This window comes from Sphaeramia orbicularis, chromosome 5 (assembly GCF_902148855.1).
Source record: "Sphaeramia orbicularis chromosome 5, fSphaOr1.1, whole genome shotgun sequence".
NCBI classification, from domain to species: Eukaryota; Metazoa; Chordata; class Actinopteri; order Kurtiformes; family Apogonidae; genus Sphaeramia; species Sphaeramia orbicularis.
Genome location: NC_043961.1, coordinates 37026327 through 37048102, shown reverse-complemented (window position 1 = coordinate 37048102; position 21776 = coordinate 37026327). Strand labels below are relative to the sequence as shown.

Genomic DNA, 21776 nt, shown 5'->3' with positions numbered 1-21776 from the left:
ACTGAGAGAAAAGAAAAGAAAAGAAAAGAAAAGAAAAGAAAAGAAAAGAGATCTGCACCGGTGTTTCCCTGTGTACAAACTAAACTATCCAAAGCTCGTCAGACCAATCAGTGAGTGACACGTCATACGTACGCTCCAAAACGCACTCCGCTACGTCTTGTTTGAGCGGAGGAAAATCGTCCAGTCTTCACATGTTGTTACCTTGTTATCTGTGTTGGAAAACTTTGTCTAATGAAAGCAGGTGTCTGTTTAAGGTGGGGGGAGTTGCCATCCGAAACCGTTCGGCTCTGTCTGCGTGAAATAGGGAATGAACGACGAGACAGCATCGGACAGCTGGAAGAGAAACTCCGGGTGCTCCAGGTGAAGCTGCAGAAGGGCTAAGCTAGCATAGCATGGAGGCTAAATAAGCACTATCAGTGTTTACTTTATACTTGTGTTTTGGCATACGCCATTAGTCTTTTATTGCACTGTAATAATACAAAGATAAGTTTAGGCCAAGTGCTCTTTAGCTGGCTATGAAATAAAATCGACTTGCGAAGAGTGAAGTTTCAGTGTTGACAGACCTTTGGCTAAATACAGTATCACATTTGGGTCAACTGTTGATTCAGTGTAGTTGAGTTCATCAGTGAAGATTAAGTCTTGGTGGTACATGGTCAGTCACTGGATTGTAAACGTATTTTACTGTTTATATACAGATATAATGGTTGGGTCCAGAGACACAGACACATTCAGGTATAACTGTAGGTATAACCACATTACGGCAATAACAAAGATCTTCATTGTAACTTGGCACTGTATAGTCATTGATTTTACTGTTTGACACATTCCCAAAAGTATTTATGTTGCTAATTATGCTGCCTTAGTTGAGTTGGATTTAACTGCTGGTGTGGTTATCCACTTGTTAAGCTTATGTGAAGTTATGAATAAGTGGTGACGTTTTAAACTGGAGTTTACCTGATAGGAGATGCCTATGACAAAGGGTTTTTTAGCCTTATTACCAGAAAAACATCCAAAAGAAAGAACATTAAAAAGGTTATCAATGATAGCTAAGAAATAGATTTGAGGTCCTTTAATCAACATTTCTCTCCATAAGTCCGTACGCTCTGTCTTTCAGTATTGAGCAAATGCTGGCTGTGAATCCCGGAAAGACGCCCATCAGTCTGCTGCAGGAGTATGGAACGCGGATAGGCAAGACCCCAGTGTATGACCTGCTGAAGGCCGAGGGACAGGCCCACCAGCCCAACTTTACATTCCGTGTCTCCGTCGGAGAGATCAACTGCACCGGCCAAGGGCCGAGCAAGAAGGCAGCCAAGCACAAAGCAGCTGAGGCTGCTCTGAAGATGCTCAAAGGAGGCCTTGGAGGTCCTGCTGGACTTGGTGTTGGAGTAGACGGATTCATTGGTGTTGATGTGCCTGCTGATGGAGACAGGTCAGTCCTTGTTCAAAACATTTGTTATGGTTTCACTTCAATGCACAACATGCAAGCATTAATAAATTAATGATTTTCATCTGAGTCACTTCTGTTTATAATTGTATTCATGATGGTCATCACTTTGTCTCTGTATCTAAATTCCTCTTTTTTTAATATCATTATTTTGTGAATATGTAAATATTACGTGAAACACTGTAGATGTTTGAAACATCTCTGTACAAAATGTGTAGTAATTTTGTGTCAGGTAGACAGACCTGTACAATTTGCACAACAATGAAGCATTAAATAAATATGACATGGAGTTCCCTGTGCTGTGGTTTCATTAATTCCTCTTCTGTGTTTCTTTTTTGTTCTCTGCCTTTGCAGTTCCCAGCCAGACATGAAGACCTTGAGTAGTTCTCAGCAGTCTGAATGTAACCCTGTAGGAGCTCTGCAGGTGAGATTTACAGAAGTCTACAGTTTAACAAATAATCAATTCTAAGTGAGTTTTTTCCATTTTTGTGTTAATATTTTTGTAGGCTGAAGTGCGTTTATGCAAATGTCTATGGATTTATCTGGCAGGAATTGGTAGTGCAGAAAGGATGGCGTTTGCCAGAGTACACTGTGACCCAAGAATCTGGACCGGCGCACCGCAAGGAGTTCACCATGACGTGCAGAGTAGAGAGATTTGTGGAAATTGGTACATTCATGTTTCATTTTCTCAGTGTGTGCCTAGCATATACTAAATACTGGTTTATGTACTTTTATTATAATGCAAATTTTCCTAATAAAAGTAAAAATGTTAGCTGCCAGGGATGAGAAGTGTCATACATACAATTTTTTTGCAGATTTTTTTTCTGCACTAATTGTATGTAAATCACAAACTCTTATGGGTCTCCAAGGACCTTGGAGAATCTTGCTGTTTCAGGAGCAAAGTTAAAGCCACTGCTAAGCAATGAGTAAAAAAGTTGATTAGTCATAATGTTAGTGAATGAAGATCAGAAAGTTAAACTTATCATCAATCTGTGGTTATTTATTGCTCAACATTAATCACAGTTTTAATCTTCACAGGAAGTGGTACTTCAAAGAAGCTAGCTAAGAGAAATGCAGCAGCTAAGATGTTATCACGCATTCATGATGTCCCAGTCGACCTGAGGACGAGCAACGATGCTGACACAGAAGATGACACGTTCACCATGGTGAGAAAACCTCAGATATGAACTTTAGGTGTACTGCACTGTGCCATTTTTAAAAATATACAATCCACAAAGTTTTGTTTATCGTCACAACATCATGGAAGGGAATCCCATCTGTCCCATTCACAATTGATCTTTCAAGCACATTTTATTGATTTTACAAAAAATGCAAGATACACAGCTGATGTAAATATGTAAATCTTAGTGGTGGATCAAGATTGAGTGTCCATTAACCTCTATGAACATCCTCTTCACAGCACATGGGGAGTAGAGCAGAGTCAGGTAAAAGTAAAGGCTTCAGCTGCACATGGGACTCTCTACGCAACTCGGCTGGAGAGAAGATCCTCCAGCTCCGCAGCCATCCCCTGGGCATACCATCTGACTCCAACTTCTGCTCTTTACTGACTGATCTGTCTGTTGAACAGCGTTTTGACGTCAGTTACTTGGATCTAGGTAACCTCACATCCAGAACTGTTCAGCTCTGCCTTAGCATCACACTTACACTTTATATTGTGCCTGAGATAAACATGCTTAAATGGATGGCTTCCTTTAGTATGAAAACATCACTCTTCAGTCATGTTTACTCCATGTATGAGTAGATTTTAATGGCAGCATACCTCACAGATGTTCTGTGTGGTTACTGTTATTGTCATCAGATATGGAGGAAGTAACTGGCAGTGGCATGCTGCCACAGTTTGTACTTTCAGCCTGTGGGAAGGTGGACAATGGCTTGTAACTAAATATGTGCTTAGAAAAAGGTGACCCTTGAAAATGAAAAGTAAAAATAATCCAATTTAAGTTTGGAAAATGTTTGGCTTGGATATTTTTGAGGTAAAACTGAAGTACTCATATATGAAGATTTTTTATTTTAAGACATGAGTTCATATCATTTTTAGAAACACTTTGCAAAATTTTCTTTTTTAGCATTTTGACCTGGCATGACCCATTGTCATTTCTTTGCATTTTGTAAAAAATAACAATATTTTGTTAAAATAAATCACTACTGAATAGGTATATATGTAATGTAGTATTACACAGAGGATGCGGTTTACAATCAAAGCAATATATTTAAATGAAGTAGCCAAAAGAAATGTGTGTAAGAGCAAATATCAATAGAAAAATGTAAAAACAGGACTAGGTTTTGCCTCTCAAGCAAATTGACAAAACCCATCAATGTTGAGTGATAATACTAACATTCTTGTTTGTTGTTGTTTCAGAAGAACGCAGTCTGAGTGGCCTCTGTCAGTGTCTGGTGGAGTTATCTACGCAGCCAATCACGGTATGCCACGGCTTTGCTCCAAGCATCGATGCAGCTCGTGCCAATGCAGCCCACAATGCACTTCAGTACCTCAAAATCATGGCTGGAGGGAAGTGATAGGACTTGTCATTTTCCTTCACAGAGACCAGCACACAGTGCCATGAAAAAAAATTGCACGGACTACAGAGGCACTTATCTTTATTGGCGAAATGGCCGTAACAATTTGTGATGAATTCTAATAACCTGAATTACCTCAGATTTGACAATGGTGACTTCTGTTCATAAATTCAACCCTGGAGTCCCTTTTTTATTTATGCTGATTTGTAATTGTTGCCAATGATGTTTTTAGTTGCCCAAAACCTCATGCATCTTTTACTCGTTGCATATTAATCAATATTCTATTAAAATGCACTAGTTACTTTGCATTTTATTTTGTCGTGTGTGCAGCTCCATATCCTTCCGCCAGACCCTGATGCAACATAAAGGTGCAAATTTAAAGAGGTTTTTTTTTTTTTTTTAAATATTGAATGTGAAACCTTCACTGATTGGTGCTTCACTTAAACATGGATGGACTTTAAATTTATAGTTTCTGCCGTGCTGCTGAAACATGGAGAGAAAAGGACTCTGCAGACCAAAAATGAGAAGAAAAGCATTTTAAAGACCCATTTTATGGACGAGCCAACATAAGAAATGAAAACTCTTGTGTATGAATTTGGACTCCAAATCTTTCTGTGATGTTTTTGTTTAGTTGTATTTGGATTTTTTTTTTTTTTTTTAAATCTAGTATTAGAATTACTGTCAATTGAAATCCATCAGTAGCTCACCTTTAGTTTTATCAGTATTTTGGAAGTCATCCCTTGTTACAATCATGAAACTGCCAGGCATAGCCTTGTGTTGAGTCATAAATGACTATGAATATTTTCAACAACCTCATCAGACATTTCACATGTACGAACATCACAAGAAAGTTCTTGTATTGATTCTTTTCAGCTGTAGAAATACTCGTCAAATCTACTCTTAATCTCAAAATGTCGTCCTTGTTTTGGTTCAAACTTTTGCAGACAACATTGTAGCGGTAAATGTCAAATCTTTACATGTTGCCGTGTATTTATTGCCCTATCTCTGATGCAGTGTCTTTGCAGTTTTGTAAATTCCTTCATTGTAACAACAACTCGGCATTAAGTCATTTACATTTTTGAATTACTGATGAATTATCAAACATGCAAAAAATCATTTGACTTCCAGGATTATAGTTTAGATAAATAAAGATTAAATATATGTCGATGTTTCAATGTTGTTACCCCATGATTCGGATCATGCCTGTGTTAACCAGTGTTTGTGAATCCCTTACTTTACTGTTTAACAGGAAGCATTATGAGTTTTTGTGTTGAGTTGATTATGGTCCGTTTTGTCTCTGTGTAAAGCTTCAGTAATGGCTTGTTGTAGGAGCATATTTGTCACCTTACACTCAACTGAAATAAGTCTCCAAATAGTATCAAGTTACACTATTTGTGTGGATAATGCCTTTTGAACAATGGAGGCTGTCCTGCTGTATGTTCACGTCCACCCGTGCACAGTGCATTCTGTTCTGTAGCTCAGACCTCATTCTCTGGGAATGCTGACCCATGTATTGTCCATGTGATTATTGAAAGAAGGAACTTAGCTGTTGTTTCAGAAGAGATTTAAGAAGTTCAACTCAGTCAATGTTATAGCAGTAAACAAATACTGCATAATTTAAAAAAAAAAAAAAAAAAATGAAGCAAGAGCTCCATTTCAAATGTACTTGATTTACAATAAAACGATGAATTAAACATGTTGCTGTCGAGGATTAAACCATTTATTCAAAGCTTTCTTACAGCTTTATGTTTATGCACAGCCTGTTATGTTCACTGTAACCACAATATGTCCTGAAGGAAAACTTATATGTCATTACCAGTCTTATTAGACATTCCACTGCTGCAGTAAGTCTGCAGTTTATTAATCATTGATCCGAGGAGAGGGACTGACTTCTTCCTCTGCATAGCCGCTGCTGTCTGACTGCACACTGTCACCACGGGCCACTTCACCTGCACGAGGACACACACAGGTAAGACTCCTACAAAATGTGAGGGTTCAGCAGCCTCAAGACTTCACCTACAGCCATTATGTGACAAAGCTAGAAAACTAGAATGCAGAGGTCAATGTCAACTGAATCTCAAACCACAGCTCAAGTAAATCTATTTAATTCATAAAGACCCAGTGCTACTTTTATATCAGTTCCCAAATGATTTTTTCTCTATTGAAACTTGATGCGATTTATCACCATTTACAATAATATCACCTCCTGTATTTTGCATTTTTTCAGAGAAAATTGTGGTTTTCTATATTTTATTTGCTGATAATGTGGATGTTCATTAAAGCTCAGATTAAGGGTTATATCAGAATCAGAGAAAACTGAAGAAAATGTGACTTTTTCAGCAACAGTATGAATGTACAGGGTGGGGAAGCAAAATTTACAATCAACATTTAGTTTTTTCTCAGCAGGCACTACGTCAATTGTTTTGAAACCAAACACATATTGATGTCATAATCATACCTAACACTATTATCCATACCTTTTCAGAAACTTTTGCCCATATGAATAATCAGGAAAGCAAACGTCAAAGAGTGTGTGATTTGCTGAATCCACTCGTCACACCAAAGGAGATTTCAAAAATAGTTGGAGTGTCCATAAAGACTGTTTATAATGTAAAGAAGAGAATGACTATGAGCAAAACTATTACCAGAAAGTCTGGAAGATACTATTAAGGAAGAATGGGAGAAGTTGTCACCCGAATATTTGAGGAACACTTGCGCAAGTTTCAGGAAGCGTGTGAAGGCAGTTATTGAGAAAGAAGGAGGACACATAGAATAAAAACATTTTCTATTATGTCAATTTTCTTGTGGCAAATAAATTCTCATGACTTTCAATAAACTAATTGGTCATACACTGTCTTTCAATCCCTGCCTCAAAATATTGTAAATTTTGCTTCCCCACCCTGTAAATGAACTGAATGTAAAAACAAGTGTCAACAACCACTGTACATTGAATGACCTCCATGGGTTTTACTGGTGAATCAATGTTGTAGAAGATGACGGTGTTTTCACATTCATTACGGAGCCTCTGAACGTCCATAGGGGTCATATCTGATGACCATGAAAAGATAAACTGCATTTTACACCAATTATTTCAAAGTATTGATATGTTTAGTGATTCAGAAGTTATTAAACACTTTACATCAGTAGATGGTTTTGGTTGCCAGTGACTGGGTCTTTATGAATTAATAAAATATCATTGGCACGTACCGTCCACCAAACAATGACGGTAATGATGGTGCTGTTACAAAAATGGTATTTCCACCAATCAGCCATAACATTGTGACCACTAACAGATAAAGTGGTATTCATTTTTATTATCTCATTACAATGGAAATGTTCAGGAAGTAAACATCTAGCCCTCAGAAGTTGATGTGTTAAAAACAGTAAAATGGACAAGAGTAAGGATCTGAGCTACTTTTGCAGGGGAGACATTGTGATGGTCAAATCACTGGGTCAGAGCATCTCCAGATCTTCTTGTTCATTCCCAGTGTGAAGTGTTTAGTATCTACTAACAGTATCTAAAGAACGACCAGATCTCAAACAATTGAGCATTTATGGGAGAAGAACATTCTGATATTGTGTAAGTTCCCCTTTTTCCACAAAACCAGCGCTGACCTGAGGCCTAGACTCTACCAGAACTCTGAGGGTGTGCTGTGGTATTTGGACCAAGACATTAAACAGCAGATCCCTGAAGTCCTGGAAGTATAGAAGTGGACCTCCATGGATCAGATTATTTGTCCAACACCTCCCACAGATGCTCAATGGTCTTGAGATTGGGATGTTCTGCCTTTGTCCATTTTTAGTTTGTATTAACCACTGCAGACCAGGAACATCCAACAAGACCTGCACTTGTGGAGATGCTCTGACCTAGTCATCACCATTACAATATAGACCTGGTCAAAGTCACTCAGTTCCTTCTGTTACTCATTTTGCTGCTTTCAACACCAACTTCAAGGACTAAATATTCACTTGCTGACTAATATATCCAACCCAGTGAAAGGTACCATTGTAATGAAATAATATTATTTAAGTAGTCAGAATGTTGTGACTGATTGGTGTATACATACAGTGAAAGCTTCAAAGTTGAGGGATAACAGAAGAATGAGCACCATGTCGTGACTAGGGAATGTAGGCCATCTTGGAAATACTGTATAATGTTATGTAAAAATATGTGTCACGCTTATCAATACGACTTTTCATGCAGATTTCCTGCTACTTGACAAGTTGACGTAGCAGCCTCTCATTGTGAGAAGGTCAAACATAATTTCTGACTGTTAAAATATTGTCTCAGACTACACATTCTTTATTGTATTTTACATCATTTTTTTTAATCCATGACCATTTTCTTTCTTTTATTTTCTTTTAATCCACAACCAAAAATATTGCTATGTTTTGGCACCTATGGTCTGGGACAGGACCAAAATCACTCTGTGTGTAGCTGGCTTTATAAAACAATTTTTTGCACCATATATGACTGCATGACTGCATCGGTTGTCTGACCTGTATTAACACACTGTGCTGTATGTTCCTAGCACGTTATAATAGTTTTGGATTTTTCATTATAGTTTAGTTTTATGTAGTTTTGACTTTTTTTCTCTAATTCAGTTAGTGTTAATTAGTTTCTAGAGCAGGTTTGCTAGTCTCTATTAGTTTTCTTTGTTTTCTAAATGCTTAGTTTTAATTTAGTTTTAGTATTAGAGTTAGTATTAGTTTTTTCATATCTTTTATTTTCCTCGCCGTCGTATTCAAAGAAATCCCATACAGGACTCTGCTGCTTTCTCCCAACTTTAGTCTCCATCTTGCCAGGTAGAGTGGGGATGAGAAGCCGACTCTAAACAACAAGTGACGACAAGTGACAGACCGTGAAGTGCCGTATGGTGCCGCCAGCTAAAAACTGACATCGACAAAGACAAAAACAAAGGGAATTTTATCCATAATTTTTTATACGTTTTACATACTAGTTTTGTAAGCACACAATACAGTTTCAGTTAGTTATCATTATTTCTTTTAATTATAGTTTTTATTTATTTCAGTTAACGAAAATGTTTTTTTCAATTCTAGTTTTTGTCATTTCATTAGTTTTCATTAATGATGATAACCTTGGTTCCTAGTAATAAATTCACCTGCATAATGCAATGTAAACCTATCAAGAAATACCAACCACTTCTTCTTAAACCTTCTCTTGTTCCTAAACCATAAAATCTCTTAAATTAGTTGTGCTAATAAAATCCTCTAAATATGTTCAGGTTACAGTATTCATTGTAGTAGTTACAGACAACGCCTTCTTTCTTAACACATTCAGAACTCTTTAACCACAGTCAGCATGTACAGTATTGTCATGAAAGACTTCAGCACTTTGCTGGCCACACAAACAGCTATTTTAACAACCCTGTTATCACAAGACTTCTTATGACATTACAGCAGTAGCTACATTTACTGAGCACTGTATTAACCCTATAGGTGGCAGAGGTTTTTTCTTTTTTTTTTTAATTATTCAATTTTGATATCAAGATTTCAAAAAAGCTGTCTGTTTCATTCAGTTATGTTGCTTGTTGCAATATTGCAACTTTGGCGCTTAAAGGGTGAATTGCAAAAAAAGAAAGGAAAAAAATAAACACCAACAAGAATGTAAGTCTACCTTTGAACTGACGTTTTGTGGACAGTGGTGAGGCTGCTGTTCTTCCATGTTCTGGTTGTCCAAAATCATCCTCTCCTGCACTATGCATCTGTGAGACAGTATTAAAGCATTAGTATTATGGTATGTTGTTTTACTTCCTGCTTTATAGGGAATTATCTTACACAGTTAAGGTTGCACAAACACAAGATGCAAATCAGAAAATTATTCTCGACCAATATGGAGATCTATCAATTCTAGAAAAGTTAATGTTTTATTAGTATTTTTGATATTAATATCAAGAATTGTGAGCTGTGCATATAAGAATGTGTGTTATTAATTAGATTTTGGCTAGACATTTGAGGCTGCATCATGAGCTACAAAATAAAAGACAGGATTCTTTGCATGAAACTGCAAAGAACATACATTTTGTAGAAAAAATGATGACAAACCACACAACTTCCTTGAACATCACTAAATCCTAATGGATAAATGCAAAGCAAGAACAGTATAATTTATCTTTGTAACATCATTCATTTCCAACATCATTCAACACTATATTTTTAACACAAACTGTGTATCTGCAGAGTGACTGTTACCTCCTCCAGCTCAAAGGAGTTAACCTGTTGTAGATTACTGGAGTTGTGCCCCTGGCCGTGATGTGTCATTGGATTCAGGTACTGACTCTTTCCGTCACCAGTCGACTCCTCACAGGTTTGGGCAGGTGGAAGAGTTGAAATATGACTGGAATCTAGTGTGTTCAAGGAAGAGGAAGAGATATCCTCCCCTTCTACTGTTACAGTGATGCAATACTGGGGTGAACTACAATTGGCAGCCAGCAGATGTATTTGGGATGTATCCACCTGTGTTTGTGTCCCTAATGAGGAAACATCAGCTGGGCCAAAGCATGACTGCTCATAAGCTGCTGAAATACCAGTTTGAGTCTCATGGTTTCTGTGTGATATAGGACATGCTCTATCTGTGCTTTCGGTCTCAGAGGATATAAGAGGTAATATGTTTGTTTTTGTACCATGTATGTACTGACAGCTGAAAGGTGCCTGGTGCACATTCTCTACTATCTGTGGGCAGATAAGATCATATGAAACTTTGGCAACAGCTTTCAGGTCAGCCATCCTTTGACTTGAGTCTGATTTCCGCTCAGATGGAAATGAAACAAACTGACGACCTACTTCTATCACAGTTTCTCCTGATAGTGATGATGCTAAAGATGTCCGAGTACTGTGAGTCTTGCTGTCAGTGTCTTCTAGGTTGACACTGTTCTCACAAGTATCAATCTTATCTGTTTGTTCACTGTCCTGTACTGCTTCGATTGTATTCCGAACTGTCAGCTGTGTTTGCTCTTCTTGGCAACTGTAGCAGGATTTATCACCATCTGAGTTGAATATAACATCCATAGCTGAATTTCTATCATCTGGTTCCTCCAAATCCAGTTTCTTGTTCACCCCAGGCTTGACTTTCTCCAACATTATATCCACAACATCAGGCAGGCTTTGCTGTTTACTGGGTGACAGCTGTGGAGAGGTGGAGTCTGACCCACGAGGAGAACCTGTGTAGAGGCACATTTTGGAGACGGTGTCCTTTAGCCTTTCCACTGGAGAACGGGGCTCGCTGCGAATGTTGCTCCTGAAGCGTTCGATCTTTTCAACTGGAGAGGAGAAGTTAAATTCTGGAGTTGCCAGTTTCTGAACAGGGGTGCGGGACACATGGGAGTAGAGGGAGTAGAAAGCATTGGCCATTGCTGTGAGCACTTGCACTTGTCTGAAACGACCTGAAAAACAGAAGAACAGACCTTAATACATGTAATAGCAGTCTTACCATCTGTTCTTGCTGATGAAGGTTTTTACAAGCAAGCAAAGTTTATTTATATAGCAGCTTTCACAGACACGACAAGTCACAAAGTGCTTCACAAAGAACAATAAAATACAAATGGAAAAAAGAGATACAATTACAATCACAAAAAGGTATAAAGTAAAATAAACATGATGGTCACATAACAACCCCTACTGTCGTTAGAATGTTTGGAGAAACAAGTGGGTTTTAAGATTACTCTTAAAAGCATCTACAGAGTCTAGTGAATGTAAAGAGAGAGGAAGCTCATTCCAGAGCCTTGGCACAACAACCTGGAAAGAGTAGTCTCCTCGGGTTCTGAAACGAGTACGAGGGACCAGAAGTACAGAATACCCTCCAACTCTTTTAGAGACGATGGCGGTGGAAATCGACGTCTTACTTGAATCTCTAAAACTGACCATAAATGCTCAATAATGTTGAGGTCTGGGGACTGTGCCGGCCATACGAGATGCTCAACTTCATTAGAATGTTCCTCATGCCATTCTTTAACAATTCTAGCTGTATGGATTGGGGCATTATCATCTTGAGGTGAAGGTGTTTCCATTATTTTGTCCAACCCCTGTAGGTTCTGATCCAATAACCTCAGCCTCCGAGAGGGGGTATAGGGACATAGCAAGTCGCTAATATAGGAGGGAGCCTGAACATGCAAGGTTCTGAAGATCAGCACCAGGATTTTAAAACTGATACGGAAAGCAGCTGGGAGCCAATGAAGGGCTTTTAAAATTGGGGTAATATGAGTCCTTCTGTTGGTGTGGTGTCACTTTCAGTTCACGTTATGTACACTTCATGGATAAATTTAAGACACTGATAGTCTTACTAGCAAGAGACAGGCTGGGATCCTCCTCACGAATCCGCCGCAGCTGTGAGTCCAGAAAGAGACGGAAGTTGATGCCCTGTGCCTGAGATGGGAAGGTGAAGAAACGAGGCGGGATGCGAACAGTGACCTGTGGCTCATCGGAGCCGAAACCCAGCTCATACAGCGTCTCCTCAGCATCTTCTGAACACATCTTCAGGACCTCGGACACACTAATGGGCATGTAAAGAAAAAAAAAAAGTATGTATTCAAACACATTTAGCATTCAAAGTTCTAGAGTTCTTTAACCCTTAAAGACCCAGTGCTGCTATTGTGGCAGTTCCCAAATGAATTTTTCTCTATTTTTTAACCTTTCTTCAGCAATTTATCACCATTTACTCTAATATTATGCTCTGTATTTTACATTTTTAAGAGAAAATCAGGTATTTTCCTATATTTAATGTTGACATTATGTAGATGTTCATTAAAGCTCAGATTAAAGTTGAGGGTTATTATATCAGAAACAGAGAAAACAGAAGAAAAAGATTATTTTGTCTGCAAAAAATATATCAACTGGACATAAACCAAATATCTCCAACCACTATCATTGATCCAACTCCATGGGTTTTACTGGTGAATCAATGTTATAGAAGATGATGGGGCGGCCATGGCAATCCCGCTCTGTCCTAGTCATGTGCCATTGTGTCCTTGGGCAAGACACTTCACCCACCTTAACTCCAGTGTCACTCACACTGGTGTATGAATGCGTATGAATGTTTGGTGGTGGTCAGAGGGGCCGTTTGGCATGAATTGGCCGCCACACTTCTGTCAGTCTGCCCCAGGGCAGCTGTGGCTACAAACGTAGTTTACCACCATCAGAGTGTGAATGTGTGAGTGAATGAATAATGGATCAATAATGTAAAGCACTTTGGGTGCCTTAAAAAGCGCTATAGAAATCTAATCCATTATTATTATTATTATTATTATTACTATTATCATTATTATTATTATTATTATTATTACCTCCGCCAAGGAGGTTATGTTTTTGCCAGGGTTTGTTTGTTTGTTTGTCTGTCTGTTTGTTTGTCTGTCCGTTAGTGTGCAACATAACTCAAAAAGTTATGGACAGATTTGGATGAAATTTTCAGGGTTTGTTGGAAATGGGATAAGGAAGAAATGATTAAATTTTGGTGGTGATCGGGGGTGGGGGAGCCCACGGGGGGGGCCACTGATCGTTAGTGTGCAACATAACTCAAAAAGTTATGGACAGATTTGGATGAAATTTTCAGGGTTTGTTGGAAATGGGATGAGGAAGAAATGATTAAATTTTGGTGGTGATCGGGGGTGGGGGGGCCCATGGGGGGGGGGGGCACTGATCGTTAGTGTGCAACATAACTCAAAAAGTTATGGACAGATTTGGATGAAATTTTCAGGGTTTGTTGGAAATGGGATAAGGAAGAAATGATTACATTTTGGTGGTGATCGGGGGTGGGGGGGCCCACGGGGGGGGCCACTGATCAGCCTTGGCGGAGGTCTGCGCTCTCCGAGTGCTTCTAGTTATTATTATTATTAGTATTATTATTATTATTGTGTCTCCAGGTTCACTACAGAGCCTCTGAACATCCAAATGGGTCATATCTGATGACCATGAAAGGATGACAAACTGCATTTTACAGCAATTCTTTACATGTACTAATAGAATTAGTGCATCAACAGGTATTTAACATTTTATATCAGTGAATGATTTTTGGTCACTGGTGGATGTTTGGGTCTTTATGGGTTAAAAATGCTTAAAAAATGAAAACAGTCTAAATTATTGAGTGAAAAAAAGCCAAAAATGGGAGGAATGCACATATTTGATGCTCCATCTTGTTAAGCTTGTTCAACAGCCAAGAGCCTGGTTATGAGTCAGCTGAGAAACCTGTGAAAAGTTTTCAGACCTCACCTGGATGAAGTTTTGCAGGTGGAGGAGGAGGGGCAGCTGGAGGCCATGCTCTGGCCCAGGCTTAGTGATGGCATGCATAGCTGCTGACGAGGGGTACTACTGAAGACAACAGCATGTTTAAGATCTTAAGATAAAAATCAAGTCATCCATAAATATGTAAGAAAGAATAGTACTCCAATTGCAGCAGTTTTCAAATACATGTAATAATAGGCTAGTTTACATGCACAACAGTGTAATTTGTCCTGTGAGTTCTTCGTAAGACTTAAATTATCATGAGTATCATTTGCAGCAGAACTTTAGTTTCCATTATCTGCTCATCTCATTGAGAAAGAGGTTTGGCACTGACCTGCTGGTGAGTCTGCTGCGCCGTTGCTTGATGGAAGGATGATGTGCAAAGCTTCATGGTTGGCACGATGTAAGAAAAGTGATGTAAGAAAAAGAACAGTGGTCACCTTTATCCAAGTTTTTTTTTATTTTTTATTATGACTTGCATTTAAGTAAACAGAAAATTTCCATGAGATAGTTTTCATACTTGAGCCTAAAGCAGAGTGCTAAAAATAGATGCTATCTTTTGTAACCAGCAACTTAAAATATCAGTGAAAAGATGTGGCTTAAGTTGGGGGTGTTACGATGAACGCTTTGAAATACCAGATCAGTTTATACAAAATGCCTCTTGATAAAGTTTACCGTCAGTCATTTCTTAATGAATAATGTCTTTGAATGGAAAATAGGTAATGAGACTAAAACAGAAAAATAACATGAAAACATATGAATCCATATTAATAAAACATGCAATTTACAACATTATCTCAATGTCATAATTATAAGGTTACTCACTCAGCTCCAGGCGTAATCTGTCCACCATTCAGTGCATACGCTGAAACAAAGAACTCATTTCAGAACTGTGAACTGATACATATGTTAATGTCATTTTAACAAGTACTTTGGAAACCTGGTCCCATGTTAATATGGATATGTATATATGAATTAGCCTCACTACACCTCCATGTGACAGTCACTGTTATGTCACGCCTGGTGTGTTTGACAGTCACTGTTACTCAATGGGCTCTATGCCCAGCCCCAGTACTTCCTGAACTTCAGGTGGCACCTTTATTTCCTGTCTTTCATTATTGGACACACTGATTAATCCAGGTGAGCCGAATTAATCAGTAGTCACAACAACAAGTAGCAGGCACACCTGGAATAATCAGTGTGTCCAATAATGAAAGACAGGAAATAAAGGAGCCACCTGAAGTTCAGGAAGTAGTGGGGCTGTGCATAGAGCCCATTCAATTCAGTTTTATTTGTAGAGCCCTATATCACAACAAGGTTGCCTCACAGGGTTTTACAGGATTAGTTGGATATGAAAACAAAAGTCAAAGAAACAGTAGATGAAGAAAATGGATTAATGTCCCGGGCATCCCCCGTCCTTAGACCCTCCTTCTCGGCAAGGAAAAACTCCAAAAACCCAGCGGGAAAAGAGAAACCTGAAACTAAACTAGGGGTGTAAGAAAATGTTGATATACTTGAGTATTGTGCCGTATGGTACAGTAATTATTAAATAAAACACTATTTTATGGGCAGATTCATTACAGACAGTTAATTCCCTGGCTGTTAGATAACAATCAGATGTTTATTTATGCTTAAGTTGATTTGCTCTTCATACTAAGACCGTTTTCCTAAAATGAAACTTAAAAATCAGAGCTCCCTGTTTATTGTATCATAATATTTCATAATCCCTGTAACATGACACATACACATTTCCCAGTAAAAAATATTGAGCCCCTTGAATGTTTTTCCTTGCTGCATGTACTGAATACTGACTTGAAGAGGGTGAATATTTGTCTGATCACATTAAGATATATACAAAGAAAAAATCGTCAAAACCATCAAAAGTCATCAAAAACAATGGTTATGCAATCAAGTACTAACTCCTGTGTGTATCATGTGACTAAAACAGACAGAAAAGAAAACATAGAATGCCTAAAAGCACTGTTTTTGTCAGTACAATGCCACAGCTAGTGATGTAAGAACTTAAGTGATTTTGGTTATTATCAAGAAAACATGGAAAATGGTTAAATGTCAGCTCTTAAATTAAACTCTTATGAGCTATTTTTGTTGTTAACATTTTATTTGTCCAAACAAATGTACTTTTAGTTGTACCAGGCATTAAAATGAACAAGAAATTGAAGAAAACCAGGGATGGTCTAGGAATTTTTTCCGCAACTGTATACACAATTACATGGTGTATTTTAAATTAATTGGCATTACACTGTAGATGTTTGTTTTCACTTAGACATATGAGAGTGTATTTTGTAGATTCTTGTCAAAAAAGCTAAATTAAATCTTAGCTTTATTTCATTTATAAAAGTAGTAAAAGGGAATAATATCCATAGGGGTGAATACATTTTATAGGCACTGTATGTACTGCCAGTCTGGATGTGAATACAGGATTAATTTCTGTCATATTTATAAAATAATGTAGTTTCAGGGAGAGGGCTTCTGTAGTGAAAATGTGCACCTAATATCCTACCTGCACCTTAAATACACTCAAATGATTAACCCTATTGCCACAATATAAAAACTAATACTATCCAGATTTTATAATTGTACATTTAACTGTTGTCCTTTAGATGCATATATAATCTAAGGTGCATTCCCCTGAAAAAGCTGTATCGGTCTATATTTAATCACATGTCAAAGAAAGCAAAAACTGTAAATTTTTTCTGAACTTCATCAACATCATTCATAACCATGCAATAACAAGAAACACCATGCTATCATTCACTTCCTCTAAATACATGCTGCTTGACAGAGACACATACATTTCATACAGCACTGAACATTTTGGTGCAATATTGCAATTAGGCATGCAGGTCAGTCTTAAACAAAAGAAGTATAGGCTTGAGAAGAGAATTAAAAAAAAAAAAAAAAAAAAAAAAAAAAAAAAAGCTGCTTATTTTCCTTTAAGATCATTTCCTGCATTATTTCCATTGTGTGGTGTGGTGTGTGTACTTACCATCAGCACCAAGACTTAAGTCATCATGAAAATTTCCAGCTTTCTCTAACGAGAGGACACACTGGTTATTCATGTCTAAGCCAATGTGCAAGTGTATTTCAATTTGTTACTTATATTTTAATTTTAATCTGATCAGTAAAAATACAACCTGAATCAAACATAGCAAATGCAATATTGTCATTCATCATCATGGTATTAGATCGTTTCAGCATATACTTACCAAAACTCAGCTGATGAACATTTTCCAAGCTTGACTCCAACCTGAAAGACATATCAACACATGCACATAGAGTTAATAACATTTGCGTGCTTCGCTGGTCAAATAGGCAGCTTGTGTTTGCATAGATATCTTGATATGGAGCATTAAGGCAGACTAGTTACAGTACAAGCTGCTTTAGCAGTACGAATAGACTTCCTCTTGTTAAAGTGTTGACAAGTCAAACAAAATAAAAGTCAACACCTCTAAACCAATCTGGTCATTTTCATATTGACTTCTGAGAATGCATCCTCATCACGCCCCTTGTTGTGCTACATTTTTTTTCTCTCTGTGAAAATATTCTGAATACCACCATGTGCATAATTAACTTGATGTGCAGCTTCCTTTAACTGATAAAAGACTTAAAATAATGTGGTTTATATGCTGGTCCCCTTCCTCTTTGAGACGAAACTGTTATTTCCTTATAGTTGTGTAATTAATTTATTCTCAACCGCAGGGACATTCTAAAAAACATTCTTCCTTTCATAGTTTTGATGGCCTTGACCACCATGTCATGTATTGTTCACCATAGGCAAAGCTCTGATGAGCAAATGTACCAATTCAACAGTAAAGTCTTGCATTGCATTCTTTTTCCATATGAAAAAAAAAAAAAAATGCACCATCTGAGGGGAAAACAATACTGTGGCTGCCTAACCTCAGTGTCTTCTTGGTCTTCCTGGAACACCTGACTTCAGAGAGTTTCCATTATGTACTTACTGTTGTTTGCTGAGTGTGATTCCAGCGGCTGTCAGACTATCTTCAAGATCATGTTGCTAAATGTTATCATCTCATAACAACAAAAAAAAGAAAAGTCAAGCATCTGACTCACCCACAACCGAGGAGCCAGCTCTCAATCTTTCCTGTGAAGCATCCTGTGGAAATTGCACACATACAGCAGTTTGCTTTATGAGTAGTTTCATACAGTTAACAAATCTTCATGCTCTTTCAATTATTTATAACAAACATCCGTATTAGATTTGCATGCATTCTGTTAGAAAAAGCAGGAATCTTTCAATGCAGGGCTACTGTTAAAAAGGTAGAGATTCAGCATTAAATCTGTATCACTTTAGAGTTAATTCTGATAAATCGCAAAAATCCATAACCATGTGGATGCTAGAACTGTCACCCATTACATTAACCATTATCATTATTAACCCATAAAGACCCAGTGCCACCTTTATAGCAGTTCCCAAATCATTTTTTCTCTCTATTTAACCTCTCTTAAGTGATTTTTCACCATTTATTACAATATTATGATCTGTATTTTGCTTTTTTTTTTTCAGTAAAAATTGAGTTTTTTTTTTTTTTTTTTTTTTTTTTTTAATTCACTGATTGTGTAGATGTTCAGAAAAGCTCAGACTAAAGTTGAGGGTTATTACATCAGAAACAGAGAAAACTGAAGAAAACATGACTTTTTCAGCAAATATATCATTAAGTGAACATGAACCAAGTGTCTCCATCCACTGTCATTGATCCAACTGCATGGGTTTTACTGGTGAATCAATGTTGTAGATGACAGTGTTTCCACGGAGCCTCTGAATGTCCAAATGTCATATCTGATGACCATGAAAAGATGACAAACTGCATTTTACACCAATTATTTACATGTATTGATAGGAATAGCGAATCAACAGGTATTAAACATTTCACATCAGTAGTATGGTTTTGGTTGACAGTGGATGTTTGGGTCTTTCTGGGTTAAACTTAATTTGTACAGACAGCTAACACATCTTTCACATACTTGGTGAATCGGACTGACTGTCTGAAAAGACGTCATCATCCACTAAAGAAGCAGATGGAAGTCTGAAGGGCTGGGCCTCCGGGTCCGGGTCCTCCAAGGTGACCCACTGTCGGCTGCTGTTGATCCATGCTCGTCGCCTCACTGTGGACGCTGGACTCTCCATTGTCTCAGATCACTCAGAATTTCAAGACATGGTGGGGATAAAGCTGCTGATGCAGGACAGCAACACCTAGAGACACAGATATTTCAATTTTGACTTAAAAAACATCTGATCATAACATTTTGACACAGGAGATCATTTGCACTTAATAATATTAACCTGATCCTTTCCTTTACATTCTTTGTTTGACACTAAATAACACAAGAAAATAGGCTCTGAAATTATGAACTGTCTCATGTCATTAAAACTCTTGAGGGAAAATAAGTTATATGAATGGTTTGGCAGCCACAAAAAAAAATTTAAAAATCACATTTATGACTATTTGACAGAACTTTATGATTAAAAAATATACCTGAATAAGTCATTATACAAAATCTTTGTACTATCTTATATTGGATTGACACTATGTATTTATTGTGACTGCTGAGATGCTGCTCAATTGATTCTCATCGTGTTGTAAAAATGACAATAAAGTTATTTTCTATTCATTAGAAAACTGTATCTTCTCTTATATTTCTGTAGGCTCACTACATCATAGGGTAAAAACTAGTTGGCCTATTATTCTATCCATATTACAAAATTAAAGTGCATAAAGGCACTTCATAAAGTCAACTGTAAAGTATATTATTTACTCTCAAAATAGAAATAAAACAGATTTCCAATCATTTATGCATCAAGACCAAAACATGACACTGACATTCCAATCATGGAATTAAAACAGAGTGCATGCACAAGATAAAAAGGAGTAGAGTAAAAACATATAACAATAAAATGATGTGAAGTGGCATTAAGAAACCAGAAATACACATCTGTATAGATTCTTCAGGTGAAAGCATGTGACTGTAGGAGTCCAAACATTCTGTTCCATGTTCACGATTAGAAAACCAATCATCAGAACAGCGGATGTTCATGATGGTCTTTAGAACACAGAAATAAATAGCATATTATTTGGTTGTTTTCTGACTCTCTGAACTTTGGAAAACTTTTCTTTTCCACTTTTGTGAGTAAAGCAAAAACATGGAACAAACTCAACAAGTGAAAAGCAGATTTACCTTCATTGACGCAGGTTTCAGTTCTGTTGCACCGGCGCCTTTTCTCTGGTTTCCTGTTGTCGCAGCTGTATCTGCAATGTGTCTGACAACTTCAAACTGCATTCCGCCTCTTTTGGTTTTCAGTTTTTAAGTCATGAGCACAAGTCGGTGGTTTCATCCGAAGCTTATCAGACACTCTGATGGTATTTCTGTGCAGAGGCTCACAGGGGGGAAGTGACTTTGCATCTCATGTCAGGCAACAGTTGTGTGAGCGTGGGACGAGGCTACTGCACACCCTGCACACACGCACGTACACACACACACACACACACACACACACACACACACACACACACACACACACACACACACACACACACACCTCACAAACACACGCACGTACACACACTGGGGTCGATCGGATGCAAAACATCAGCCTCTCTGACTCTGACAATACTGTGTCCTTTAAAACCACCACCATGTACAGTATGACTACATCATGAATTTATCATGATGTCATTTATCTAAACATAACCTATAATCATATAACATGAATGTTTTACATCAAAAGAGTTTCACTCCATATAGTGGGTGACGATAATTACTTTAACATAACCTACGTTTCAGTGACAGATTATAAAACATGTAGACTTTATGAGGGTTTAATCCAATTAAACTGGTCAACAAGTAAAATGCCGCCATAATAAAAGCGCTGAAACTTTACTAAGTGTGAGTAACTAATAAAGAAAACTTAAGCCAAGAAATGCTGGTTGGTTGTAGTTTCCAAATGTTAAATTTTGAGTACAGAGGGTACGTCACTCCCCCCGGGCCACGCCCCTCTAAGTCAGACTGAGTGGCAAAAACCAACCTGCTCAACATGACCGAGTATAGCAGTAAACATGTGAAATATGAAATGAAATGAAGGTCAATTGGACTGGACATGGATCCGTACAAGCTACCAAAGAACAAGTGGTCCATGAACATTGACATGTGGACAGAAATGGAGTATCCTGACATCCAGGGTGTAGGGCACAGGTGTCAAACATGTGGCCCGGGGGCCAAATCCGGCCCACGGGATAAATTTGTGAAATGAAGAGATTAACAATCAGTGGTGTCAAAATAATTTTAATTCAGGTTCCACATACAGACACATACAGTCCAATTAGATTTCAAATGGGTCAGGCCAGTAAACTATTATCATAATAACCTATAAATAATGACAACCCCAAATGTTCTCTTTGTTTTTTTGGTGTAAAAAAGTAAAATTACAGGAAAATATTTACATTACCAAACTATACTTTCATTAAAAAAATGTGAATAACCTGAACAAATATGAACAAACGGAAATGTGTTAAGAAAAGTAAAT

General features: G+C 37.6%; 2 protein-coding genes across 5 annotated transcripts; one reads left to right on the top strand and one right to left on the bottom strand.

Moving 5' to 3' along the window:
* The first annotated feature begins 129 nt into the window (after positions 1 to 129).
* Positions 130 to 4372, top strand: tarbp2 (TAR (HIV) RNA binding protein 2). 3 transcript variants are annotated; one of them, XM_030133919.1, is made up of 8 exons: positions 130 to 360; positions 696 to 732; positions 1115 to 1429; positions 1799 to 1868; positions 1994 to 2111; positions 2483 to 2610; positions 2865 to 3060; positions 3825 to 4372. In XM_030133919.1, the coding sequence occupies exons 2-8, from the start codon at positions 701 to 703 to the stop codon at positions 3980 to 3982; spliced, it is 1017 nt and encodes a 338-aa protein (XP_029989779.1). In that variant the 5' UTR covers positions 130 to 360; positions 696 to 700; the 3' UTR covers positions 3983 to 4372. The 3 variants fall into 3 exon arrangements, with proteins under 3 accessions (XP_029989779.1, XP_029989777.1, XP_029989776.1); XM_030133917.1 differs by lacking the exon at positions 696 to 732 and having other exon boundaries at positions 3828 to 4372; XM_030133916.1 differs by lacking the exon at positions 696 to 732.
* Positions 4373 to 4644: 272 nt separating this feature from the next.
* Positions 4645 to 20694, bottom strand: tespa1 (thymocyte expressed, positive selection associated 1). Of its 2 annotated transcripts, none has more exons than XM_030133911.1 (12): positions 20432 to 20694; positions 19220 to 19448; positions 18308 to 18350; positions 17443 to 17483; positions 17223 to 17267; positions 15041 to 15080; positions 14550 to 14600; positions 14204 to 14302; positions 12283 to 12491; positions 10196 to 11385; positions 9621 to 9708; positions 4645 to 5931 (listed from the first exon to the last, which is right to left on the bottom strand). In XM_030133911.1, exons 2-12 carry the CDS (start codon positions 19380 to 19382, stop codon positions 5843 to 5845), a joined length of 2058 nt encoding a protein of 685 aa, XP_029989771.1. In that variant the 5' UTR covers positions 19383 to 19448; positions 20432 to 20694; the 3' UTR covers positions 4645 to 5842. The 2 variants fall into 2 exon arrangements, with proteins under 2 accessions (XP_029989771.1, XP_029989772.1); XM_030133912.1 differs by having other exon boundaries at positions 14204 to 14299; positions 20432 to 20693.
* Positions 20695 to 21776: the final 1082 nt, after the last annotated feature.

Bases quoted from the DNA above. Each gene is read 5' to 3' on its own strand.
- tarbp2 (XM_030133916.1), top strand. From the start codon at position 308: ATGAACGACGAGACAGCATCGGACAGCTGGAAGAGAAACTCCGGGTGC. The intron at 1,869-1,993 runs GTGAGATTTACA...TTTATCTGGCAG, and splicing joins ACCCTGTAGGAGCTCTGCAG to GAATTGGTAGTGCAGAAAGG. The intron at 3,061-3,824 runs GTAACCTCACAT...TTGTTGTTTCAG, and splicing joins CGTCAGTTACTTGGATCTAG to AAGAACGCAGTCTGAGTGGC.
- tespa1 (XM_030133911.1), bottom strand. From the start codon at position 19,382: ATGGAGAGTCCAGCGTCCACAGTGAGGCGACGAGCATGGATCAACAGC. The intron at 14,303-14,549 runs GTCAGTGCCAAA...TGTTGTCTTCAG, and splicing joins CGCAGCAGACTCACCAGCAG to TAGTACCCCTCGTCAGCAGC. The intron at 5,932-9,620 runs GTAGACTTACAT...GTCCTCGTGCAG, and splicing joins CACAAAACGTCAGTTCAAAG to GTGAAGTGGCCCGTGGTGAC.